General features: G+C 49.3%; 1 protein-coding gene across 1 annotated transcript; it reads right to left on the bottom strand.

The window, feature by feature from the left end:
- Positions 1-1,483: 1,483 nt before the first annotated feature.
- crip2 (cysteine-rich protein 2) lies at positions 1,484-22,975 on the bottom strand. The gene is made up of 9 exons (XM_064310389.1): positions 22,786-22,975; positions 7,029-7,123; positions 4,666-4,723; positions 4,334-4,468; positions 3,675-3,743; positions 2,754-2,848; positions 2,237-2,294; positions 1,763-1,874; positions 1,484-1,656 (listed from the first exon to the last, which is right to left on the bottom strand). Exons 1-8 carry the CDS (start codon positions 22,826-22,828, stop codon positions 1,807-1,809), a joined length of 621 nt encoding a protein of 206 aa, XP_064166459.1. The 5' UTR covers positions 22,829-22,975; the 3' UTR covers positions 1,484-1,656; positions 1,763-1,806.
- Between the last annotated feature and the right edge of the window lie 522 nt (positions 22,976-23,497).

The following is a 23,497-nucleotide window of genomic DNA, read 5'->3' as shown; positions in this document are numbered from 1 at the left end:
ATCAGCCCCCGCTCTAGGTAACCGGCACGAGGCGGACCCAACTATGAAACCCGAACCGAGGAACTTTCCAAAGACGAGGAGGTGACAGGGTGGAAAGGCACACCGGATGCGTCCCACTTCATTTTCTAAATGGACACGTGGAGGACATTACCCAGAAAAACACGTTTTTTTAAAAAACCACAAGAAGTGACATATTTACAGCATGTAAACTTTTAATAAGGATTACAAAGACAGAAGCTGTAGTGCTTAACGTTGTCCTGACAGTCTTTTTTAAGTGCTCAAAGCCACACTACTGGAGACATTTTGATCAGAACCATAAAAGCGGCAACAACACCAGCGCGCATTCTCACAGAATGACGGTTATTGTGTCTAAGCTGCGTTGCTCTAAAGACTACGTCCTATCGGCAAAGCTAATACTTTCATTTAAGTTTATTATCATTTCAAGAAAACTACAGGGATAGCTTTCTAGTCAGAAATTTTGACAGCATAAGAAATACTTCTTTCAAAAAAAAGGGTACATAAATGTTTAAAACTTCCCTTCCCCTTGCCTGGATAGAGGAAAACGGCTTGTTTTTGTGTATACTTTCTGGTTAAAAACAAAAACAAAACATCAACAACAAAAAGAAAACAAAACCTCAATAAATACTTTTAACGTCTCTCCCCTGAATACCTTTTTGGCCCTTTTGCCCCCCCCCCCCCACCCCAACCCACACACTGACTCTATCAACCTCACAAGTGCACATTACACACTCCCCCCCTGCCCCCCCCTACAAAAAAAATGCAGTTCTAGTTAGACATTATTCCAAATTCCTTTTCACTGCAGATGTCCAATAACAGGGGGAAAAAAATTCTATTATCTGCTTTATTGGTAAGAATGTTGTAGAGGAGCCAAACTATGAACCTACACTTTAAAACATTCCACAGATTTATGGCCGTGCTTCTGTAAAACACCTGGACGCCCACCATCTCAGGTGAAATTTATCCATCTGTCAGCAAAAAAAACGCTTAAAAAGAGCTGATCTGTGCTAAACCTGCATCAGTCTGGGCTCATCGTCCAAAATGTGCTTCTCTGCACTGGTCACATTCAATAATCTTTCTGACAGCAAAGTGTCAAAGATGGATTTTTGTCCAATTTGGTTAAGAAAACTTGATTGTATTTAATTTATTGGTCTGGTGGTGGTGGTGGGGGGGGGGGCAGTGACCTAGAAACAAACATACAAGCAGATTCGCAAATATTTACATCCTTTATCATGAGCAGGGCTCCATGTCCGCATGCTAACATTGTGTGTGTGTGCGCGTGTGTGTGTGTGTGTGAGTGAGAGTATGTGTGTTTGTGTGTGCGTGTGTGTGTACATGGGTGTGTGTAAGATTGTCTTTGTGTGTGTGTGTGTGTTTTGAATGCTTGTGTGAGGTGGGTGGTATGTGCGTAGTTGAATGTCTTGTGTGGTGTGTGTGTGAAAGAGAGTGTGCGTGTGCGTGTGTGTGTTTGTGTGTGTGTGTGTGTGTGTGTGTGTGTGATTGTCTTTGTGTGTGTGTATGTGTGTATCCCAGTGTACTGTGGGGACAACAGGCCAGTACTCTGACACTCTGGGACAAAGAGGGCATGGGGTGGGGTGGGGAGGGGTTTGTCTGTGTTACTGAATACTGGGGACCACACAGTCTTGGGACTGTATTTTTACCGAAGCCTGAGAAGGTGACCTGGGGGGTGGGGGGTGCAGTGGTGGGAGGGGCTCGTCTGAGTAACTGAATACTGGGGGCCACAGGAGTCTTGGGGCAGCGCGGCTGGGGGTGCTGGTGGACGAAGGTTCAAGGCTGGGTTTCGGTGCTGGGCATCTTGTCGTAGATGTAGCTCCCGACCCCCCCTGTGTTTACTCCTGGAGGGAAGGGGACAAAATGGTTTTTTGTGAATGACAAGGTATGCGGTATGGGTTTCGGTTACCGTAGAGATACCTGGAGCGTGACTGTAATTTACAGGTGTTAAGTTATATCATTACATTTTATTCATGAAAACAAACTTTCAGTAATGTGCCGTAGGGCTGCCCATAGGCAGGGTTTTAGTCATAAGCTGTGCAAGCTATGAACTGCACAGTTAGGAATTTGATCAAAACACTGCAAAGAACATATTATTGCAGAGATCCAGCAGGTTTAAATCAACATAATTATTTTTGTATGCGCAGGACAGTGGCTCCACCTAGAGGTCAGTGTAGAACACAAACGCAGCCGGGCATGAGAATACCTTTGGGCCCAAAGAGCACAGCGTAGCATGGTTTGTGGCAGTACGGCTGTCCATCATGCTGTAGAACAATAAGAAAAGAAAGAAAAATCAACTAGATTATCAACCATAATTAAATGTGCACAGACGTTTGCAGCTGACTTGATTGTATACGCCCTGAAGAGGTGGTCCTCTCTCCTCTCCTCCCCCTATCCTCCTTCTCCCCCCTCCTCTTTCCTCCCCTCTCCTCTCCTCTGCCCTCTCCTCCCCTCCTCCCCCCTCTCTCTGCCCTCCCTCTCCCTCCTCCCTCCTCTCTCCCTCCCCTCCTCCTCCCCTCCCCTCTCCCCTCTCCCCTCCTCCCTCCCCCTCCTCCCCTCATCCTCCCCCCCTCCTCTTCTCCTCCTCCCTCCCTTCCCTCCCCCCCCCTCTCCCACCCCTCCTCCCTTCCACCCCCCCCTCTCCCCCCCTCCTCTCTCCTCCTCCCCCCTCCCTCCCTCTCCCTCCCCCTCCTCCCCCTCTTTCCCCTCTCTCCCTCTCTCACCTCGGCATGGCTGCCGGGGGCCAGGGTCTTGTTGCAGCGCTCACAGCGTAGGCAGGGCCGGTGCCAGTCCTTCCCCAGGGACGTCACCTTCTCCGCTGTCACACAGAGGGAGACACGCGTCACCATGGCGACTGCATCCCAACGCCCGGCAACCTCCCAACCCCCACCCCCTTCCCTCCTCCTCCTCCTCCTCCCAGCATGAGGTCCAAGCAGGGGGAACGTAGGAAGATTTTCCTTCAGTCGGTGAAATCAACACCTCGCTTGGATTTAAACAGCACAGCAAACTCCAAGACTTCGGTAAGATCTTGCTTTGTTTTGGAATGTCAACAGTGCTGTTACTGTGTTTTTTTTTATTTTTTTTTTTTTTTTTAAATAAACATTTGCATTTGATTTCAACGTACGTCGGTTACAGTCTTTGCAATGTTTCTCAGATTTTGGCTCTCGGCTCGAGGAGATTACCCGTATGTTGAACCGTTTCAGATTATGTCCACCAGAGGGCAGCACCCACTTAAAAAAAAAATGTCATGAAGCAAACTTCAAACGGCAACAAAAGAAGACCTTTGTGAAAACTCCAAAGGAACAGAGACGTTCTGACGTGCGGCAATCGGTTTAAATTTCTCACGACTCCGTCATGAACTGATTCCGTTTTACTGACGCATCCGTGTTCCACCCCAAAAAAAAAAAAAAAACGATTTGTTCCCCGAGCGGCTCGTTACGACACTGACTGCACCGCACACGGTTCCCCTCGTGGGCTCTTCAGAGGAAGAGAGACATCATCACGCGCACGGTGGTCATCCCACACCGCCCAGATTTGGCTCTACAGAGAGCCGCCCCCTCCCCGCGGGCCCCACTCCCCGCAGCAGCCAGCAGATGTCACGCCTCCCACGAGGTGGTCATGTGACTCAGGGGCGCAGGACTTACCGAAATACACTTTCTTGTTGCATCTGGGGCACAGAGCGGGTTCACCGGAGAAGGTGGTGATGCTCGCGGCTGAAATGGGGAACAGAGTAAAAAGTCAGACCGTATTAAACAGGGACTGAATGGCGCCTCCTACTGTCTGAAACTTTCATAATCACCAAGAGAGCTGGAGGGACAGAGCCTGTCTCTAGCATTTCCTGTTACACTGTATGATCACCTCAGTAGGAGTAAGGACAAATCCGTTATCTATTATTTGTAAATTATGTTACCGAGACACAAATTCAATTCCCACCGCTGTTTACGCACATTGATTAATGTAAATAAAACAGGGAGATAGAGAGATGGAAAGAAAGAGAGAGAAAAACAGAATGGAGAAGGGAAGTTAGAGAGCTGACATGCAGCTGGGGGAAAAAAACACCACAGGCTCTACTTCCTGTCATGTCACCCGGTTTAGAAAGTAAACATCTTCCTGAATCTAGGCTGCTGGGAAACCCTTATCTTATCATGGGAGGTCTCTATGACAAATACAGTTACTCTCTCTCTCTCACGCACTCCAACTCTCTGCAAGGCCCTGGTCGCGCATACATTTCCCAGAGGGCCCTCTGCTTCCCGTCTGGTTCAGATATTGGTCGTTCTCCCAGTCAATCCCCGCCCCATTTTACCTTTCACGGGACCCCTGGGCGGGGCAGACGCCTTCTTCTCCTCGGGTTTGGAGCTGGTTTCCACGGGGACGCTGGCGGGCTCGCTGTTGACGGGGGGCTCGTAGATGTAGGAGCCCGCGCCCCCGATGTTCACACCTGGAGAGCAGGTGAGGCGAAGAGGCTCCAGTTAGCGCCACAGCTGCGCGAGCAGCACAAAGATCTGCACAAAGACCTGCATTACCAAGCAATAAAGCCTAAGGCATACCACAGAACAAGAAACGGTTCTCATGCGCGCAAGGAGGACCCAACGGTCACAAACGGACAGAATTATCCGAAGGGAGATGCAATGCTACCTCTTGGTCCGTAGAGGGTAGCATAGCAGGGCTTGTGGCAGTAGGGCTGTCCGTCGTGCTGCGGAGAGAAGAGATAAAAACGAATGAGACAAGCCGCCGAAGGGTCACAGTGAGGTGTCAGACGGACCGGTCACGACGGCCAGCGCTATCTGTAATTAAATCGTCCTCGTTCCAGTGCCGCCAGCGAACACCGGAAGGGCGATTAGCTTCAGCTCGGGGGAGCGCGGACTCATACCGCTCGTGCCGCGCCCCGAGGAGCGCAGATTTAAACTCTGAGACCGGTTCCTAAAGCAGACAGGGTCGTCTGGGTCTGCCTCTCCAGACGCTTGGCCGCGTCTCCCCCCTTTTCCATTTTAAGCGCTCAGCCGCGCCGTCCGCCGCATTCCCCGATTTCTCCGTCCACTCGAGCCGGCCCCCGTGACGAAGCGCGCAGACGCTTCCCGCCCCAGATAAGGCCGGCGGTTGCCAAGAGACGCCCGCTGTTTATGAATTAAACACAGAGACCCCCCCCCCACCCCCCACCCCTCACCCCTCACCCCTCAAAGGGGGGGGGAGGGGGGAGCCCTGCATCCAGGCCAGAGAACGGAAGCAGAGTTATCACATCACACCGCCTTCTCACCCCTCCCTCTTGCAGATAAGCGTTTCCAGGGAAACAGGCTGTGGCGGTGGAGGCGGAGCCTTTGGGTCGGACCATAACGTCTGGACTCTCCTCAGGGGCCAATCAGGGGCCATCCGGGCCAGCACGGCGAGACCAGCGCTGGGGAGTCGGGGCAGGAACGCCGGCACAGGGACAGTACCCACAATGCACTTCTCACAAGGAGCTAAATGGTAAATGGTAAATGGACTGCATTTATATAGCGCTTTTATCCAAAGCGCTTTACAATTGATGCCTCTCATTCGCCAGAGCAGTTAGGGGTTAGGTGTCTTGCTCAAGGACACTTCGACACGCCCAGAGCGGGGTTTGAACCGGCAACCCTCCGACTGCCAGACAATCGGTCTTACCTCCTGAGCTATGTCGCCCCCACGTTGCCCCCACGAGCTCAGCCACGTCCATGTGTGTTCTTTACGCACGTGCAATGAAAAACACACCCGCATGCTACGGCAACCGACGCAGCCTGGCTTCCTCCCTGCGGGGAATGTGTTTTTAGGGAGGGAAGGAAGGACGGGGATGGGAGGAAAATGACCCCCCCACCCCCGCCCCCCCCCCCCCTCGCAGGTCACGCATGCCAGCACCTGAAATGAAGACGCAGCCGCCTGGATCACGGACTCCGGTGATGGCCTTCCCAGCCAACCCTCTCACACACACACAGGGGCTGCATTGTCTCACCGCCCCGGCCCCCTGGCCCCCGGCCCCCGCCCCGTCTCACAGGGCTCCTGTTCCCGTGGCTTCTCTTCAGCGCTCCGTCCGTGAGGGACGTCACCCCCAAACCCCCACCCCCATTTTGCGGTGGCCCTCGTTACTTTGGGCGGCGGGACGGATTGGGTGTCCCGGCCCACTCACTTCCCAGAGTTCCCGGGCCCTGTACCCAGACGCGCCAAGAGCTCCCCTTTCAGCCCGCCCCCGTCCCACCTCGTAAAAACCGGATTAGGGGGGGACTGAGGACTTCATTCTGAGCGCTGGGGGAGCCGCTGTGGCCCAATCTTTAAGAGGAAAGCCATCTGCCACCAGCCCCAGGGGGACCCACATCTGCTTTTATCCTGCAGGACGGAGACCCCGCAGCCAGCCAGACTACAGTCCTCCACAGCACGGACACGTCGCTCTACTCCTGTCCCACAATGCACTCTGGTACTCCAATCACCCAGCTGTCCCGGTGTGGAATCCATACCACCCACCCTTCAACAACTCCCCCGTCCTCCTGCCCCAAATCCTTAGCGCAGTGACACAACGCTAGGACCTGACCAATCGGACACCGGTCCTCACCATGGCAACACAGCCACGGCAGCAGGATTTGGGAGACCTCGCAGGAGAACGTGCAGAGGGCAGACAAGCAATCATATGGAGATTAAATGCGGAACAAGGATCAATCGGATCTGGGTGTAATTATCTTTCTGTATGAAAGGGGGGGGGGTTGGGGGTCAGAGGGGACAAATAGACAGCAGGGCCATGTTAGGATGGGTGATGGGTCATTCACAGGCCCCTGGGGGAGGTATTGGGGGTGGGGGCTGGGCTTCTATAATGTGTGGAGTGGACCTCTGTTATAAAGGACAGGACACATGAAGAGGAACGAGATGCCCAATTCGCACACCGGTCTTCTGCAATGATTGTACGTGAATTTCAGGGGGTGGAGTCGCATCTGCCGTGTCTGTCCAGGGGCAGTTCCCGTTCAGCTCAGATATAACCCCCAGACTCCTGCCCGACTCACCTCAGCGTGGCCCCCTGCTGTCAGCGTCTTGTTACAGCGGGCGCACTTCAGACAGAACTTGTGCCAGTCCTTCCCGAGGGACGTGACCTTCTCGGCTGTGAGAGAGGGGAGAGGCGGAGAGGACACACCATTAGCAATGTAAGGTGGGACAACCCAGTGATAAACGTCACACCAGTGGGGTCACACAAAGAAAGGAATTCACACAGTTTTCCATCTGTTCCCTGAACTCCCTCTTCAATAGGAGTAGCTTCCTTGGCCTACTGTTTTCTGTAAATATTATACATAATAACCCTGGAATAGTAAGAATGGCTATAGAGTACACAACTCAGGATTTGCATTTCAGCATGAAGCAGGCGCTCTCATCCAGAGCAAATTAACACAGATTGTTTTTTTATTTATTTATTTACACACAACCCGCCTGTACAGCTGGATGTTTACCGAAGCAGCTCAGCTTGAGTGCCTCGCTCAGAAAGCTGCCCCTCCTGGAATGAAGCCCGTAACCTAGGAGACGTGAGCCCAGCTCCCTAACCACTGCGCTACGCCGTCACCCATTCGGTTTGAGAAGGCTGGCGATAGACGGGGGACGCCATTTTGGGGGTAACCGCCACTCACATCACCCTGTCTGAGAGGCCGAATCCAAGAGGGGTGGGGCTCAGAGAGTACTTGGATTGGTAGACCTCCAAAATAAACCAGCAGGGGGCAGTATTCCCCATGCACCAAGGAAAACAGCCAGAATCTCAATGAAGTGACAGTAAAAAAAAAAAAAAAGACTGTAAGAGACAAACATCGCTCATAATAAACTGGTCCTGATTCACTGTGGCCATTAAAGACCCCATGTTACCTATCAAACACTATGGGGTTTCCCCAATGTGCTAATTCCCCAATCTGGCTAACTCAATTCTGGCCATCTAATCATCCCCTAGGATAACTGGCCAATCACTCCCTCCTCCTCCTCCTCCTCCTCCTCCATCTCCAGCTGATGTAGTGCATTCTAGCGCGACACAGCTGCGTCGTAAAAGAAGCTCGGCGATTACACTGCACCGTGAAGCTCCTGTACCGCCCGACCGAAACACCCAAAAACCGGAACAGGAGCCAGCCCTGCTTACGCAGCACACCCTGGGAACAGAGCTGAAGAACGCCGCGCTACGCTACGCCGCCCCACGGGATCCTGGGAAAACAGCGGGGCGGTCTGCAGAGCAGCGATGGAAACGCAGGGTGTGGAATACCAAGGGAGGGATGAGGTCATGTCTGGGGCTGTGGGAGCAGGAGGTGGGGGGGGAGCCAAAGTGCAGCTGGACAGCGAAGCGTCAGCGACAGTGACCCCCCCATGCTCCTCTGTGACCTGCCCCCCCCCCCCCTTACCCCGCAGACGCACCACAGACCCTAATTTTACACTTTCCAATTATAAATGCGCACTGCTACACAATGGCAGAGGGGTGCTGAGCCTGGTCTCACAGGGGAGGAAACACCTTCCCTTATCGCCACTGCGCACACGGGACACAGCCCAAACTCCTGCTTCCTCTAACCCCCCCCCCCCAACCCTCTCCCTCTGTCCCATTTGGAGGACAAGCATTGTTCCCCCCCCCACTATCAAAGCCTCTTCATGTTTGCTGTGAAATTCGCCCGTGCTGAACTGCGTGACCTTCCTTGCTGAATCAAGTGACAAAGATAGCTGGAAGCAATACACAGATACTCTCCACTGAACGAAAGGAGTCACACGCCCATTATTTCAACAAAAAAAAAACATTTAAAAACATAAAAATCAAAAAGTGATCATTAAAAAAAAATTAAAAAAAAAAAAAAAAGGTCTGAGATCCAGGAAAACATTTATTTTGAAAAAGAAAACTGACGACGCTGCTGTTTATTGTCTGACCCCCCCCCCCCACCTCTACGCGGGCCATGTCATACTGGAGCTGTTCAGGGACCACCCCAAAACACTGTTCACCTGAATCAACGCCAGCGGAGTGCTGGAAGACCCAAGGCTCCGTGTGCAGAGTGAACATCTGAATAATGATGAGAGAGAGCACAGTGCAAGACCGGGAGCGACAAACGGAATACTAAACAGCCGTTATTGTAAGCTAAGAGGACACCGAGGGACCGATTTGGGCAAAGTGGACCCCCCCCACCCCACCCCACCCCCCCCTCCTCTGCAGCTCCATTACTTCAGTCCTTACAGAGACAACAGGGTGTTTTCTGTTTTGCTTTTAATGGAGGGGGGGGGGGGGGGTTCCTCTGAGGACTTCAACAGCATTTCACTCGCGTTTATCAAATTCACCCTCGAGTTGCGTCCTGCAGCACAATCGCTTTTTTTTGCTGGAGTAAAAGCGTTAAATGATTTTTAAGAGGCTGTGCGGCTCACTCTCTCTGTGTCGGCCCCGTTTTATTTGTCTTTACGGAGACGAAGACGTTACGAAGACGCTTCGCAGGAAACCAGGACGACAGAGCAGATAGCAGAGACTGGGGCCTGAAACAGACACAATATCGGCGTATCAGCAAGTGACATCGGCGCGCGGGTGGATCGCAGCCAAAAGAAACCCCCGCCATTCACAGGGGCTTAAGTTTTGGGTGTGGAGCGTAGTGTCTGGGAGACGGGGTTGTGAGCATTGCTCCCTTCCCCATACGCTCTGGCCCCCGCCACACACCATCCACCGTCCCACAGCAAAGGGCTCGGATGGAACAGCAGCTGTGCCCGGCAGCTGTGTGTGTGTTCCTCCAGCTTTAACACACACTGTACTGTACCACAATCTCGCTCACACACACACACACACACACACACACACGCACCCACAGACACACATGCACACACATGCCCACAGGTTATGCAGGAGAAAAAAACAGGACAGAGGGAGGAAAGAGTCCAGAGAAGTAGAGGAAGACTGGGCTCACATGAAAGAGAACCCCCCTCATCACCAGACAACTCCACAAGCACAAACACACAGCCCCTTACAGAACACCATTAGCTCAACAGGAAATCCTCAGGAATTGGACGCTGTTTGTCCTCCAACCGCAGCTGTTTTTCCCCGGCCTACACAATGGAGAGAGCCGTTTCTCTACCCTTGTAAAATTTACTGGGGCACTCCGGTTAAAAAAAAAACAACAAAAAAACAAAAAACTGCAACTTCACACAGAATGTTGCAGAACAAAGCACATATAAAACGTTGATGACGGACGCTTCCAAAGCATGAGATACAAGCCACTCCCACTGAATACCAATGACACAATCGGTAGCCCCAATATGTCCCTATAAACCAGGTTGTTATCCCCAATGTGTCCCTATAAACCAGGTTGTTATCCCCAATGTGTCCCTATATACCAGGTTGTTATCCCCAATGTGTCCCTATAAACCAGGTTGTTATCCCCAATGTGTCCCTATAAACCAGGTTGTTATCCCCAATGTGTCCCTATATACCAGGTTGTTATCCCCAATGTGTCCCTATATACCAGGTTGTTATCCCCAATGTGTCCCTATATACCAGGTTGTTATCCCCAATGTGTCCCTATAAACCAGGTTGTTATCCCCAATGTGTCCCTATATACCAGGTTGTTATCCCCAATGTGTCCCTATAAACCAGGTTGTTATCCCCAATGTGTCCCTATAAACCAGGTTGTTATCCCCAATGTGTCCCTATAAACCAGGTTGTTATCCCAATGTGTCCCTATAAACCAGGTTGTTATCCCCAATGTGTCCCTATATACCAGGTTGTTATCCCCAATGTGTCCCTATAAACCAGGTTGTTATCCCCAATGTGTCCCTATAAACCAGGTTGTTATCTCCAATGTGTCCCTATAAACCAGGTTGTTATCCCCAATGTGTCCCTATATACCAGGTTGTTATCCCCAATGTGTCCCTATAAACCAGGTTGTTATCCCCAATGTGTCCCTATAAACCAGGTTGTTATCCCCAATGTGTCCCTATAAACCAGGTTGTTATCCCCAATGTGTCCCTATAAACCAGGTTGTTATCCCCAATGTGTCCCTATAAACCAGGTTGTTATCCCCAATGTGTCCCTATAAACCAGGTTGTTATCCCCAATGTGTCCCTATAAACCAGGTTGTTATCCCCAATGTGTCCCTATAAACCAGGTTGTTATCCCCAATGTGTCCCTGTAAACTGGTGGGTAGAAGCAGGATGCTGTCGGAAGAAAACAGCTCTCTGCCTGCAGGTCCTTGATCACTCAAAGACACCACTGAAGTTGCAAAAGTGCGCGGAGTGACAGCGTGCTTTATGGCTCTGTGGCACGGTGAATAGATCGTTCTTTTCCTAAATAATACGCGCATTACAACTTCCTGCTTCCTCTCGCGGTTTTCTGGTTTTCCAGCAGCTCTCCGGCTCCAGTCGCCCCGTCGTCGCCCCCCGTGGCGGGAGGGGCTGGTCGCCGAGGTAACAGCACGCTGAAAGCGCCTCTCGGCCACTAATGCAGCAGCTCAAAACATCCAACGCAGAATAAATGGGATTCCGCTTGGGGCGCCGGGTCAGGGGGGGAGACGGGAATCGGTCGCTCTCCGGCTCTCCTGGACCACAGCGGTCCCTGCAGTGTGTGCAGTCACACACACTGTCTGTCCTGCCTTTAATCAGGTCTGCTAATATGCTCTAATAAATGCCATCGCCTGTGCTTTATAACCCCAAGGCCTCATATCCCCACAGAGAGTCAATGCAAACGCTGTGTGCACTGAAACTCTCTTCTGTGCACTGAAACTCTCTGCTGTGCACTGAAACTCTCTGCTGTGCACTGAAACCCTCTGCTGTGCACTGAAACTCTCTGCTGTGCACTGAAACTCTCTGCTGTGCACTGAAACTCTCTGCTGTGCACTGAAACTCACTTATGTGCAGTAAGGGCAAGCATGTTTCCAGCTGGTCATGGTTGAAAATCCCATTTGTGCCAAAAACGTCTGCCCTAGTATATGAAAGGGGGGCAGGTGCTTCTGTTGAACAGTGCTCTTATTCAACCATAAGAGAACATTCATATGCATGGTCAGCGCTGTGTGTCAGTTTGCAGACAGTAACATGGTTCATTAATGAGCCCCCTAGTGACTTACACCAAATGCAGACGAATGAAGATAAAACGTAATAATAACACTGTAGTGAGCATATGTTGGAATTAATTATCACTGTGCACACAAACAAATGCACATACACACATGCATAAAGCAATCACCCACACACACACACGGACGCACGCGCACGCGCACACGCACGCACAAAGAGCACAGTTCTATTCTTTCTTCCATGCTGCCATGGCAACAAGGATGGACTTGGCTGTCATAGCGACATGTTGCCATGAACCACCTAAGCGTTGGACGGGTCTCATCTGTTCGGTGACATCCTCCCCATTTGCATATGTGCCAGAGCGATGGCCTAGTTTCACAGCACCCCACCCGACCCCACCTGCTTTGGATCCCTGACTGGATTTTCCAGTAGGCCATGTGGGACAGGGAAAAACACAGGAACACCAGCTCCATCCCAGTCTCCATCACTTCACTGTCTAACAAGGTTATCCTTCTTTACAGAGGCCATTTAACTCGAGAGTACGCTGTCCAGTTCCCCCCCCCCCCCCCATCACTGATTAGCGCTAATCGCTAATATCTGTCCAATGGGAACCAGAGAGCTCTTTGGAAACAACAACAGGTGCTTTAGGTGTGGAGCACAAAGCAAAAATACAGTTTGTGTGTGTAACAGGAACAGTAAAAGATTTAAATTAAATCTGAAGAGACAGCAATGCCCTTTATATTTTTCCGTTCTGTGGAAAGAGTAAGCGGCACCCTGCCTTCCCCGGTAATCAAATAATACGCTATTTAATCCGTTTGACACGAGGACAAACGAAATTAAATCTGAGGATGAATAAATAAATAACAACCACTAAAAGTCACCCTCGATACAGGCCGCTCATGTGATGTCCTGTTGAAATGGCTTAATGTGCATCTCTAAGGTTTTTTTTTGTGTAGGAATTAATGCTGTCATATCCTGCCGAGCTCAATGGAATATTATTGACAGCTGTGAGCAGCGTCCGGACTTTGTTTCGGATGAGAAATAAGAACCGAATTCCGTTGTTGTTCTGAGAATCGTTCATCAGGACGATAACTGCGGGGGGGGGGGGGCGGTGAGAGCCCCTGTCTTCAGGCAGATGGTCTCGGCCCAGCGCGGAACAAGATGATGATCAGAATTAGGTTAATGGCGTAAAAACCGGCGGCTGTAATTAGACAAGACACTAACGACGGGGAAATAATAATCGCGCGGAACCTGTAATTTAACAAAGGTCTTCTGGGGGGGGGTGGATGGGGGTGTTCCCGACGGACGATTATTTTTCTCGCCGCATAATTACTGCTGCTTAATTACCAAGCGAAACGGGGCACCGGCACCCAAACAGAGGGACTGAGGGGCAGGACTGTGCTGGGACAGAGAGAGAGAGAGAGAGAGAGATGGAGAAGAGTAACTCCCTGCGTTTTGGCTCATTCAGTGTTTACGTCGGCAAAGTCACGCTGTGAAACGAACCACATTCGCTCGGCTGAACTCCCAGCATGCTCTCTGATGTGGGGGGGGGGTTGTGCATTCGTTCAGTCCCACGTGTCAGCCCTCCCATTCTTTTCGATGATGCAATAATACGGAAGGGGAGGGGGGGAGAGCCTCTGCTCGGGCCACAGAGAGGGCCTCTTGTACATACACCTCTTTATTCCAGAATAGAATTATCGGTGAAGGAGGAAACAAACAAACAAACAAAAAACAAAAAAAAACCCTGTTTCCATGGAAACACTGGAAGCCATCTTGAGAATGGACTGTTGTGTCCACACGCTAGTCAGTCTTATTTTGGGTGGTGTCGATTACAGTGTATTGTGTTTTCTCATACTTTCATTACAGAACATTTCGGTTTAAGTTCCAGTGAATGTATACATTGTAAAGAAATATAGACTGTACTCTTTCGAAACTCAAAATATTCACGTATTTTTCCAGCATGTTTTGTCATACAGAGGCTTGTGGGATTGAATTGGAAGTGATGCATGAGTGAGTGGACGGTATGTATATATATATTTTTGTGTTCTGGGTAGGCGAGTGGAATTTACAAAGGGTGTGGTTCTAGGAGGAAAGACTTTGAGTGTAGCGCTGAAAGAGGGCAAGAGTCTTATTCATATCCTTCAGTTTTTCCATTCGGCACACAGAAAGCAGTCATCACACGGCATGAACGTTATAAATAACTTCATATACCCACATGTAAATAAGTCTATATGCTACATGACATCATAATCGCAGTACAGTCGAGGTTCTTGCTGTACGCGTTTGCACAAACGTGCCTAAAAGCTAATTTTTTATGAGCACGTTTGTTTGTTGAAATAATCATTGAAGAACGCATTAAATGTACTACACTGCAACGTGGGATTAAGTGTGATTGTGTCTGGCAAGCAGAATAGGAGGTATGGCAGTTGATAGTTACGCCATCAGTGAAATTCCTGCATCATTTTTTCCATGGTTAGCTGGACTCATTCTTATTTCACTCATCAGTGATAAAAAGCCATCTGGTCCCCCCCGCCCCCCCGCGCCCCCCCCCCCCCCATCCTGCCCCTGACCCCCCTCCTCTGTATGACCCTGCCAGATGGGCGCACACACAGACATTTGCGTGCATTTGCCAAAAAGATAAAATAATTACATAACCCCTTTCATGAAGAACCTGGGAAGAGGGTCACACTGTGGGAGCGAGGTCTGGAGGTACAGAATGCCTCTGGGGTGGGGTGGAAGGGGGGGGGGGGGGAGAAGGAGAAACAACTGCCAAACTCCCCAATTGAATCTCTCCATTCGTAATGGCAGGGGTGTCTAACCGAATCCGAAAAAGGGCGGGTATGGGCATGGCTTTTGTTTTAGCCCAGCACTAAGACCCGATTCAACTAATTGACCAATCACGGGCTGCAATCAAGACCTTGATAAGTGGGATTATGTGACTTAGAAGCTGGGCTGAGACCTAAGCCTGCATCCACACCGGCCCTTTTTATAAGACTGCGCGCCCCTGCATTACAGAATCGGAAAATCAAGCCTGTTTTTGAGTCCAAACGAGTTTGGTTTTTTTTTTCCGCGGAGGCCATAAATGCTCAGCTGTGCGGCACTCTCCACCCTGCTGGGGCCTGGAAGCCTCCGCCTGTGGGCACAGAGGGTTCCCCACCCAGGCCAGCTCACAAGGCTGATGCAATATCTGGGCAAGCTGTGCCTGGGACGAGGCCACCGGCTCCCCCCCCCCTCCTGTGTCCAAAAAAACCGCCTCATGAGTGCTGCCCTGCAATGACGATGGCGGCGATGGCGGGAGCTCTGTGGCGGCGACTGCCCGCTTCCTGTCTGAGGTGGACAGGGGAGCCCCGGGGACGGGGCGGGCGGGGGGGGGAGGAAATGACCTCATTCTCCCACTGGCCGCCGCCGCTGCCGCCGGCCTCCTCCGCCCAGCTCAAACTGCGCCCCGCCAGCGGACCCCCGAGCCTCGCGGCCAGGTACTGACGCGAGTTTGACTAAACAGCGGAGACACGGGGCCCTGCCCTCCCTCCAAACACCAGACAGAGCGCACAAAATCATGCCAGAGGAGCCGTAAACACATTTTCAGTGCAGAAAGAATAAGTATTCACGAGCAGGGCAGCTGGACACCCATATATAGCCTACAGTGTTCATACACTTACTATTTACTGTATTTTTCTTGGTGAATGTTGTCGCTGCCATTGCCTACACCCTCTTGTCTTCAAAGTGATACCCAGAAAGAAAAACAATGCAAATACCTGAGGTTCACGACATGAACACAGATACACGTTTAAAAAATCTCAGAACTGTCAAATGTTAACTGTCATTTTAGGTGGATGTGAAAGTCTGTTTTAGAGCTGTTTTAGTCGTAGAAATTGCAAGGTCTGCTCAAAGCTGAGGCACTCATTTCATTTAGAAATCGCATGTGTGTCTCCACTGCTTTGTTTTAACTTAAAAAGACATCGCATCGTGAAAGCATGAAAGTACATTTGCATTTCAAAAGCCTTTTTGAAAAACAGCCAGTTAATGACACCCTCATCATTCTGAATAAAAAACAAAATTACTAAAGGGCGCTTTTGCTAAAAAAGAAAAAAAAACAAGCAGGAATCTTTTTCGTTGCTCTGCGATAAATCAGTTACAAAGCCGGTGTTTTCAGGGCCGGTCATAATAACACACGCTCCGCTATTGATTCTCACGCTACGGCCGCGGAGGAGAGTTCGATACGAAGAGATCGCGATAGCATGTTCCCTGTTGACGAGAGACACGAGTCTCGCATTGTGACGTCACGGCAAAGATCAACAGTGTGACCGAGCAGCAAGAAATCGTTACATAATCGGGACGGAGCTTAGCCCCCGTGCGCAGCCGAGCAGAAAATGGAGTAGCGTACCGAAGTGCAGGGAAGAGTGAGAGGCCAGCGCTACTCGAATAGAGATGTCAGCATTCATTATGATGCATGAGGTACTTTCACAGGCTGGGTTTAAATAGGTCCCTCATTTTAACTTAAGCATGGGGAGGAATTTACAGCCTGGAGGGAAGGATGGAAAGAAAGAGGAGAGAGGAGAGGAAGGGGGAGGGGTGGGGGGGGCAGAGAGAATGAGTGAAAGACTGAGTGAGTGTGAGGAGAGGGAAGAGAGGGATAAAAAAAAGTGAATGAAAGCGGTTGAAAGAGGGGAGAGAGAATGGTGAAGGAGAGGATGAATGAAGAGAGGAGGGTGAAAGAGTGTGTGAGTGAGTGAACAGAGCACTCTATATGAAAGGGCGACTGGCTCCTTGTTCCAGCTCCTTTTCCCACTTGGGCCCATTGCAGTGAAAGAGAGGCAGAGGGAAAGGAGAGGGCAGCCCATGATTACAGTGGATTTTTCTGTCCTGAGGGGGTCAGACCATTTCCTGGCCTGCTCTCAGTTCTCATGACCCAGCCCCACTGCCACTGCTGTCAGCCTCAGGCCTATTTATTTATGCATTCTCTCTCCCCACTTCCCCCCCTCCCTTAGACCCCCCCCCCACCCCACACCCCCCAGGACCTCTTCCCTGCTCCCAGTGCAGCCATCCAGCCCAGACTAAATTTGTGCAGCGCTCACATAGCTGAATTTTTATTCGAGCACTTGAGTTTGCTGCAAAGGGTTGTGGGAAATGCAGTTCCTAAAACGTCAGCCTAAAAATCAGCCAAATCGGAAAAATCATCCAAATCTAAAATCACCTATCTAACCATTCAGTCCAACAGGGAAAAAACCAGCACCTACGTCCTCTCCGATTTATAAATGATAAAACAAAAACCAAAACTGAAGCATTGATTGAACAAAATACAATATATTACTTAAAGATATACACAGTGGGGGGAAATGAGTTTTGCCACTACAGTGTCGAGTAACAATGAAGGATTTACAGAGAGAAAATCCCCTTTGCTATCAGAAACTAAAGCCCGGGTCAACAGCCACAGGCATCAACGCGAGCAAGGCCAGCTCCTTTGAAGCTTTGGACAGAGGGGCCATGGAGGTCGTGTCACATGTTCTGCTCCATCTGTCAAACAGGAAGCAAGCGGCTCCTCTCCGCATCCACGGCACATTAACATTTACCCACCCAGGGTTCCGCTCCACAGAAACGCCGGAATTCCTTCCACACTCCGCGTGTGCGAACAGGCCGTCACATGATTATCGTCTTAATTCTTAATTTGCCAGGGACGGCAGGGGTGACTCCCGCAGCCGCCCGGATCGTCAGCGTAGATTCGGGTTTTCACTGAACGAAGGGAAGTGTGAGCGGTCCGGCAGCTCGGCAGATGTGGCGGAGCTGCCACCCCCGCGCGCCCGAAATATTCCAAACCGCAATAAACGGAGCTTTGCGGACGTCTCTGGAGCGGGACGGACACACACACACACGTGACACACACACCCACACACACACGCACAGTAAATGAACCCAGGTTCACAGAAGAGACGTAACCTTTTTAATAGCTACTTGGTGAAAGCAGTCACAGTTGGCGTGGGAGAAGGTTCACGACCTTCTGAAAGACACCCACGCTTTCCGACAGCCTGACGAAAGAGGCCATTTTCTAAAAAAAAAAAAACTATAATTACTGGTCAAGGCGGGTAGTAGATACTACGGCTCTTTCAGCCATATTATATTACCATGCATGTAAATCAAGAGGTACGGTGTGCCTTGGTCCCCTTATCCATCCCAAACCCTACAGGCCAGTGTTAGAGGGGCCCATTGCAGTCCTATGAGAACTGTTACAGCAGCCCAACAGATGTACTCAGGAGTAAAAATAACTTCTAAATCACTCAGCATTAAAAAAAAAAAAGCAAAAAACAAGCCCCTCCTTTTCAACTGAATGGAAAATAGTGGTGTTGCACAAAGTACTTAAAGGTTAATGGATCGCACATGCCTCTCTGAAAAAAGCAGACTGCAACCTTAAGCCTCCATTAGATAATGGAAATTAAAACGTTAACCGCTCAATAACTATAGCATTCGCATGCCATAATTTCAGCAGGAAAGGGCCAATCGCTTTTTTTGGGGGCCCTCTTCCGCGATATTCCTCGCAGCTTTGGCGCGAACCTCTTAAAGTGGCAGCTTGTGTACCGCTGGCCTTATCTGCTTGCATCTCCCCCCCCCCCCCCCCCGCAGAGCAGGTTTACCGCCACTACCGGGCCGCAGCACGATCAGCCAGCTCGGTAATTCTGTTATGTAAACTGTGTTCCATCCGTGCCACTGATGCGGCCCTGTGACGAACCCGCCGCTCGTCAGGTAACGCAGGGAACGCAGGTAAGTTTAAGGACGAGTAGAGAGGCCGGCCGTACGTTTCATGGGGCCGACATAGCTCAGGAGGTAAGAGCGGTTGTCTGGCAGTCGGAGGGTTGCCGGTTCGATCCCCCGCCCTGGGCGTGTCAAAGCGTCCCTGAGCAAGACACCTAAGCCCTAACTGCTCTGGCGAATGCGAGGCATCAATTGTAAAGCGCTTTGGATAAAAGCGCTATATAAATGCAGTCCATTTACCATTTACGCCCCCTTATCGCCCTGCCTGAGGTCCGGGGGGCACCTAGCCTGACCTGGAAGGTTCGAAGCGTCCCAGACGCCGCTCGTTTAAATGTCTCAGTTGCCACGAGCCTGCCGCTATCCAATTCAAATTCCAAAACCCGAATAGATTTTCAAACTTTTGAACCGTTTGCCTAACCCCAAAGTTTTGAATACCATGGAAATTAACCAGTCTTGCTACTAATGCCTTTGTCAAGGTCATATTTTCAAATAAGGATGCAAATAATGCGATCCCTCTCATTATTAATCTCAGTTTTCTATGCTGAACCCAGTTTTATGGAAGTTCTGCTGAAATCCACTGCTAACCCTTTTATTCCTGCTGATTCATTTTTTAAAATGAGTCACTCCTATGATACTTATGTAAGCATGGTAAAATGCTTCCTGAGAATCCGAACATATAGCTTTTTTAAGCCTGATCTGAGTCAATCGTTTTGTAATGTCCTCAACGTAGTCCAAGATATTTTAGGAGCACAATCTCCCTCTCTTTCGTTCAGAATACAATTTTCCCCCAGGAAAATAATAGGATAAATTATAAAGCCTTAAATGAAATTGAGGAAGGAACTTTCATGAATCTCTCCTGTTTCATTTCTGCACCCTAAGGAAGACCCCTTTTTCTTTCAAGGATGCAATCAAAGACAAGAATGTACTAGTTGGCTCCTATTCTCAGGACTTCACAGCCTCTAAGCTCCCAGGCCCTCAAGAGGCTGGCATAACTACTCAGCCGCTACTACAAGCCTACACAAACCCACAGCATGTGTGCCCTTGGATAAAGAGTGGCCTAACTCATCCTGTTCGCACTGGTCTGACATGCTTCAGAAGGAGCCCCTTGCATGCCACACATTCCTAAAGGAATGTAGTAACCCAGCGTTACTCCTCCGTCACATCGCTTCCCTGGGCTAGGCTGTGTTCCGGCAGAATTCCAGAATTCCAGGACGACAGTTGAGGTTCTGCCCGTGGGCGGGTCCAGCCCCACAGAAGCTCTGATCTACCCTTTACCCACTTCATTAGTTCCAGAAGTGCGCCGTGACCAAAGGATTCATTCTCTCTCTGGCCAGGAACCAGTCCAAACACTATGGGAGGCCCATGCCTACAACAGGCACCGAGTAGGCCACACACATATGCGCACAGACACACGCGCACACACATGCACAGACACACACGCGCACAGACACATGTGCACACGCACGCACACACACACACACACACACACACACACGTGCACACACACGTGCACGCAAGCACACACACACACACACGCACGCACACAAGTGCACGGACACAAAACACCTTCTTTTGACTTGTGCAAACTTCCTTTTCTCCACCTCCAAGCCCCCTGCTCTCAGAATTATTTTGGCATCTTCTCCCTGCAAAAGCTGGATCCAGCTGAAAACCACAAGTTCTGGACACTCTGCTGCTATACAATGCAGCACATTGTGCAGAGTCACATTAGCCTTATAATTACCACTCACAGCCACCAAACTCATCCAGTTTCTCTAATGGATCCAAAAAGTCTCCTCTTCCTCTCTATGGTATGCATGCAGCCTCTCTAAAGGGCCTGGTAACCTGTTCCTGTAGGTCTTCCATTTCACTATAACAGTGCAAGCCTGCCGGTTTTACCACTAGATCAAAAATCTTGCACTCTGGGTGATGAACCCATCAACAACAATCACAGAGTAGAATAGCTTTGGACATAATTTAGAGGTCCTTTTATTTTCTTCTGAACAGTCTAAGCTTCTAAGGATAAGACTGAACTGCCAAGGTTCTACCACGGGCCAAATAGCTAAATTAATTCTTACAACAGCCGCCATGTCCATGAAATATTAATATGACACAGGGAAGCCATTCATCATTTGTCAGCCTCTGAATTAAAAGGCCCAACCGTACCGACATTTAGATTGTTTATGAAGGCCTCGGTGCCGTATCGACACGCAGTCGGCGAGAAAACAAAGGTCACGCGTCCAGTCTAAAGCCGTTGGCATTTCCGCAGCAGCTATGTGGCGTGCAACGGCCGTCCGAGTGGTCACGGCGAATCAGAAGAGCCGCATTTCACCGGAATTTGCCCCGCACGACGTCCTCCAATCAGGACACATCGATCTCCGAGGCTTCACTGAACAAAACTTCCAACTGCCAAAACTTCAACTGACCAAGACCAACCGCCAATGGAACACGGACGATCGGTCATTCCGTCTTCAGATTAGAGCTAATGAACATATATGGGCACACTAACCCAACATCAAACGTTTGTCCTGGTTTGTTAGGAGACATCCAGGAGGTGTGCATTCACTCTTCGCTTGCTTCTGGCCAGCACAAGCACAGAATGGCACACGGTACAACCATACAGCTACCGAGGGGGGGTCAATACAGTGCAAGGTAACAACCTCAATAAATTCACAGCACAAAGCCATCACGGAGTCCATAGAAAACCTCTGTTTGGGCTGGTTACACAATGCAACTCGTGGATTTATTGTGAAAAGAAAACAAGACCTGTTCAAGACCGCGGTGGTGTGAGCAATCACAGCATTCAGGTTTTTTTTTTTAATCCACTAAAAATAGACCCACAATGGCCCAACCGTGCCACTGTTGTCTTAAATAATTCAGTCCGTTTGAAGACAATGCTTGTACTGACACAATACACTGTTCATATATATGAACAATAGCGTTTGTGCCAAGACAGATCTCTTCCATTCAGTGTGAACTTCTACATAAGCTACATATTTTCACTCGGGGGATTTTCTGTAAGATAATCAATCAGTTTCTGAATAGACTACAAATTTCATTTATACGATTGTGCACGTGCACTCCGACACACACATGCACAAATTAGCCGATCTTCTGTTTTTCTGTAAAGAGTCTATACATAGGGTTTGTTTACTTTATATATTTATTTATCTATTTATTATCGTTGCACTGCCACTTTATGCAAATTAATTTATCTAGGCCACCATTCATTTGTTTCTTTGAGGTGCTTTGGTAAACACGGGCTTCAATGGGGCTTCAGACGCTCAAATGTAAAGTATCTTACAGTATGGGATAGGGAAAACGGAATAATAGTCACATTAACATTTGAGTAAGGAGCAACTCTTGAAATATTATATAGCAATGTTACGTTTTCCAGTATTCCTAAACGAAAAATTCATTCTATCTAAAAAGGCTAAATACATTTCCCCAATCGATTTTAAAGATTCAAACGTTACGTTCCTAATATGATTATTACAGCAATTACAAAAATAAGAACGAATTCTGTAAACAAAATAAATACAGATTTTTTTCTTATTTTGTAATGCTGTACGTGCACTAATACGAATGAAACATATTTTTCACCTAGGCCACCTGTCTAGTTAGCTACGAAGCAACATAAACAAGGTAGCAACTGATCATACATTTTTAAATCCCTGAAAGCAGATCTAGAGTTATAAAGGTTAACGTTAGCCATGCAAATAATGTTGCTTCCGATCAAGCTTGCAAAACACCCTTCGTTTATTTAGTTCACACTGTATAAACATTGCCGACGCTGGCTGCACTTGGTTACGATATTGTTCACTTGGTATGCAGCTACACCTATACAGCACAATTCATTGCTAAATATTAGACAACACAAGTGCCAGGATTTATTTTTTTTAAAAATTGTCTGCGGTTGTCCGCTCGAAACCGCCCTTCCATTCAAAAATGGGCGGATGTTTATTGTAGCCTCCTACTACTTGACGGTCAGCTTATAATGAACAAAAATAAACATCAAAGGACACTCACCAAAATAGACTGTCTTGTCGCATTTCGGACACTTCGATGCCATGGTTTAGATTTTTCAGTGCCAATCGTTTATTTAATACTTTGTTTTTGGAGGCTCGCAGGAACGCTTTGCTCGCACTCTATCTCGCTCGCTCCCACTCTATCTCAGGCGCGCAAGTGCTCCTTTCACTGAAACCTGGGGGCATCGCTGTCAGAGCGCCTCTCTTTATTTGCATCGCCCCTCCCCTCTCTGCCTCCGTTGCTCGGCACCCACCCTTCCCATTTCACGCGCTTCTAAGTCCAGCGCCCAGATCGGTCATTGTTTGAGGAGGGGATGAATTTAGTCAGCGACATTTGCGCGGGCTATTTCTATTTTCTACCCCCCTCTTTTCCCTCCACCCGTTTTTTTATTTTCCATGTCTAACGCGGAGACGTCTAGGAGGATGAACAATCTGCTCTTTCATTAGGAATGAATAGGAATTCCATCGGAAGACGTAAAACCGTTTAAATTTACAGTCAATGCTTCATCTACATTCGCTCTGTTGGAACATATTCAGCTCAATGCGGATATTTCATAGCAATTTCCTGATAGCCAATTGAAATTATATCTCTCTAGTCCTGGGAAAAATGTCAGCGAATTCAGGTGTTTCTATTTTTAGACACTAGACTCCTAATTCTCCGCCCCTCGTCGACGTTATCTTTCGCAGGAGGAATTGTAGACTATGTGTGTGTT

The sequence above is a fragment of the Anguilla rostrata genome, chromosome 1 (assembly GCF_018555375.3).
Source record: "Anguilla rostrata isolate EN2019 chromosome 1, ASM1855537v3, whole genome shotgun sequence".
NCBI lineage: Eukaryota > Metazoa > Chordata > Actinopteri > Anguilliformes > Anguillidae > Anguilla > Anguilla rostrata.
This window is presented reverse-complemented; position numbering and strand designations above follow the sequence as displayed.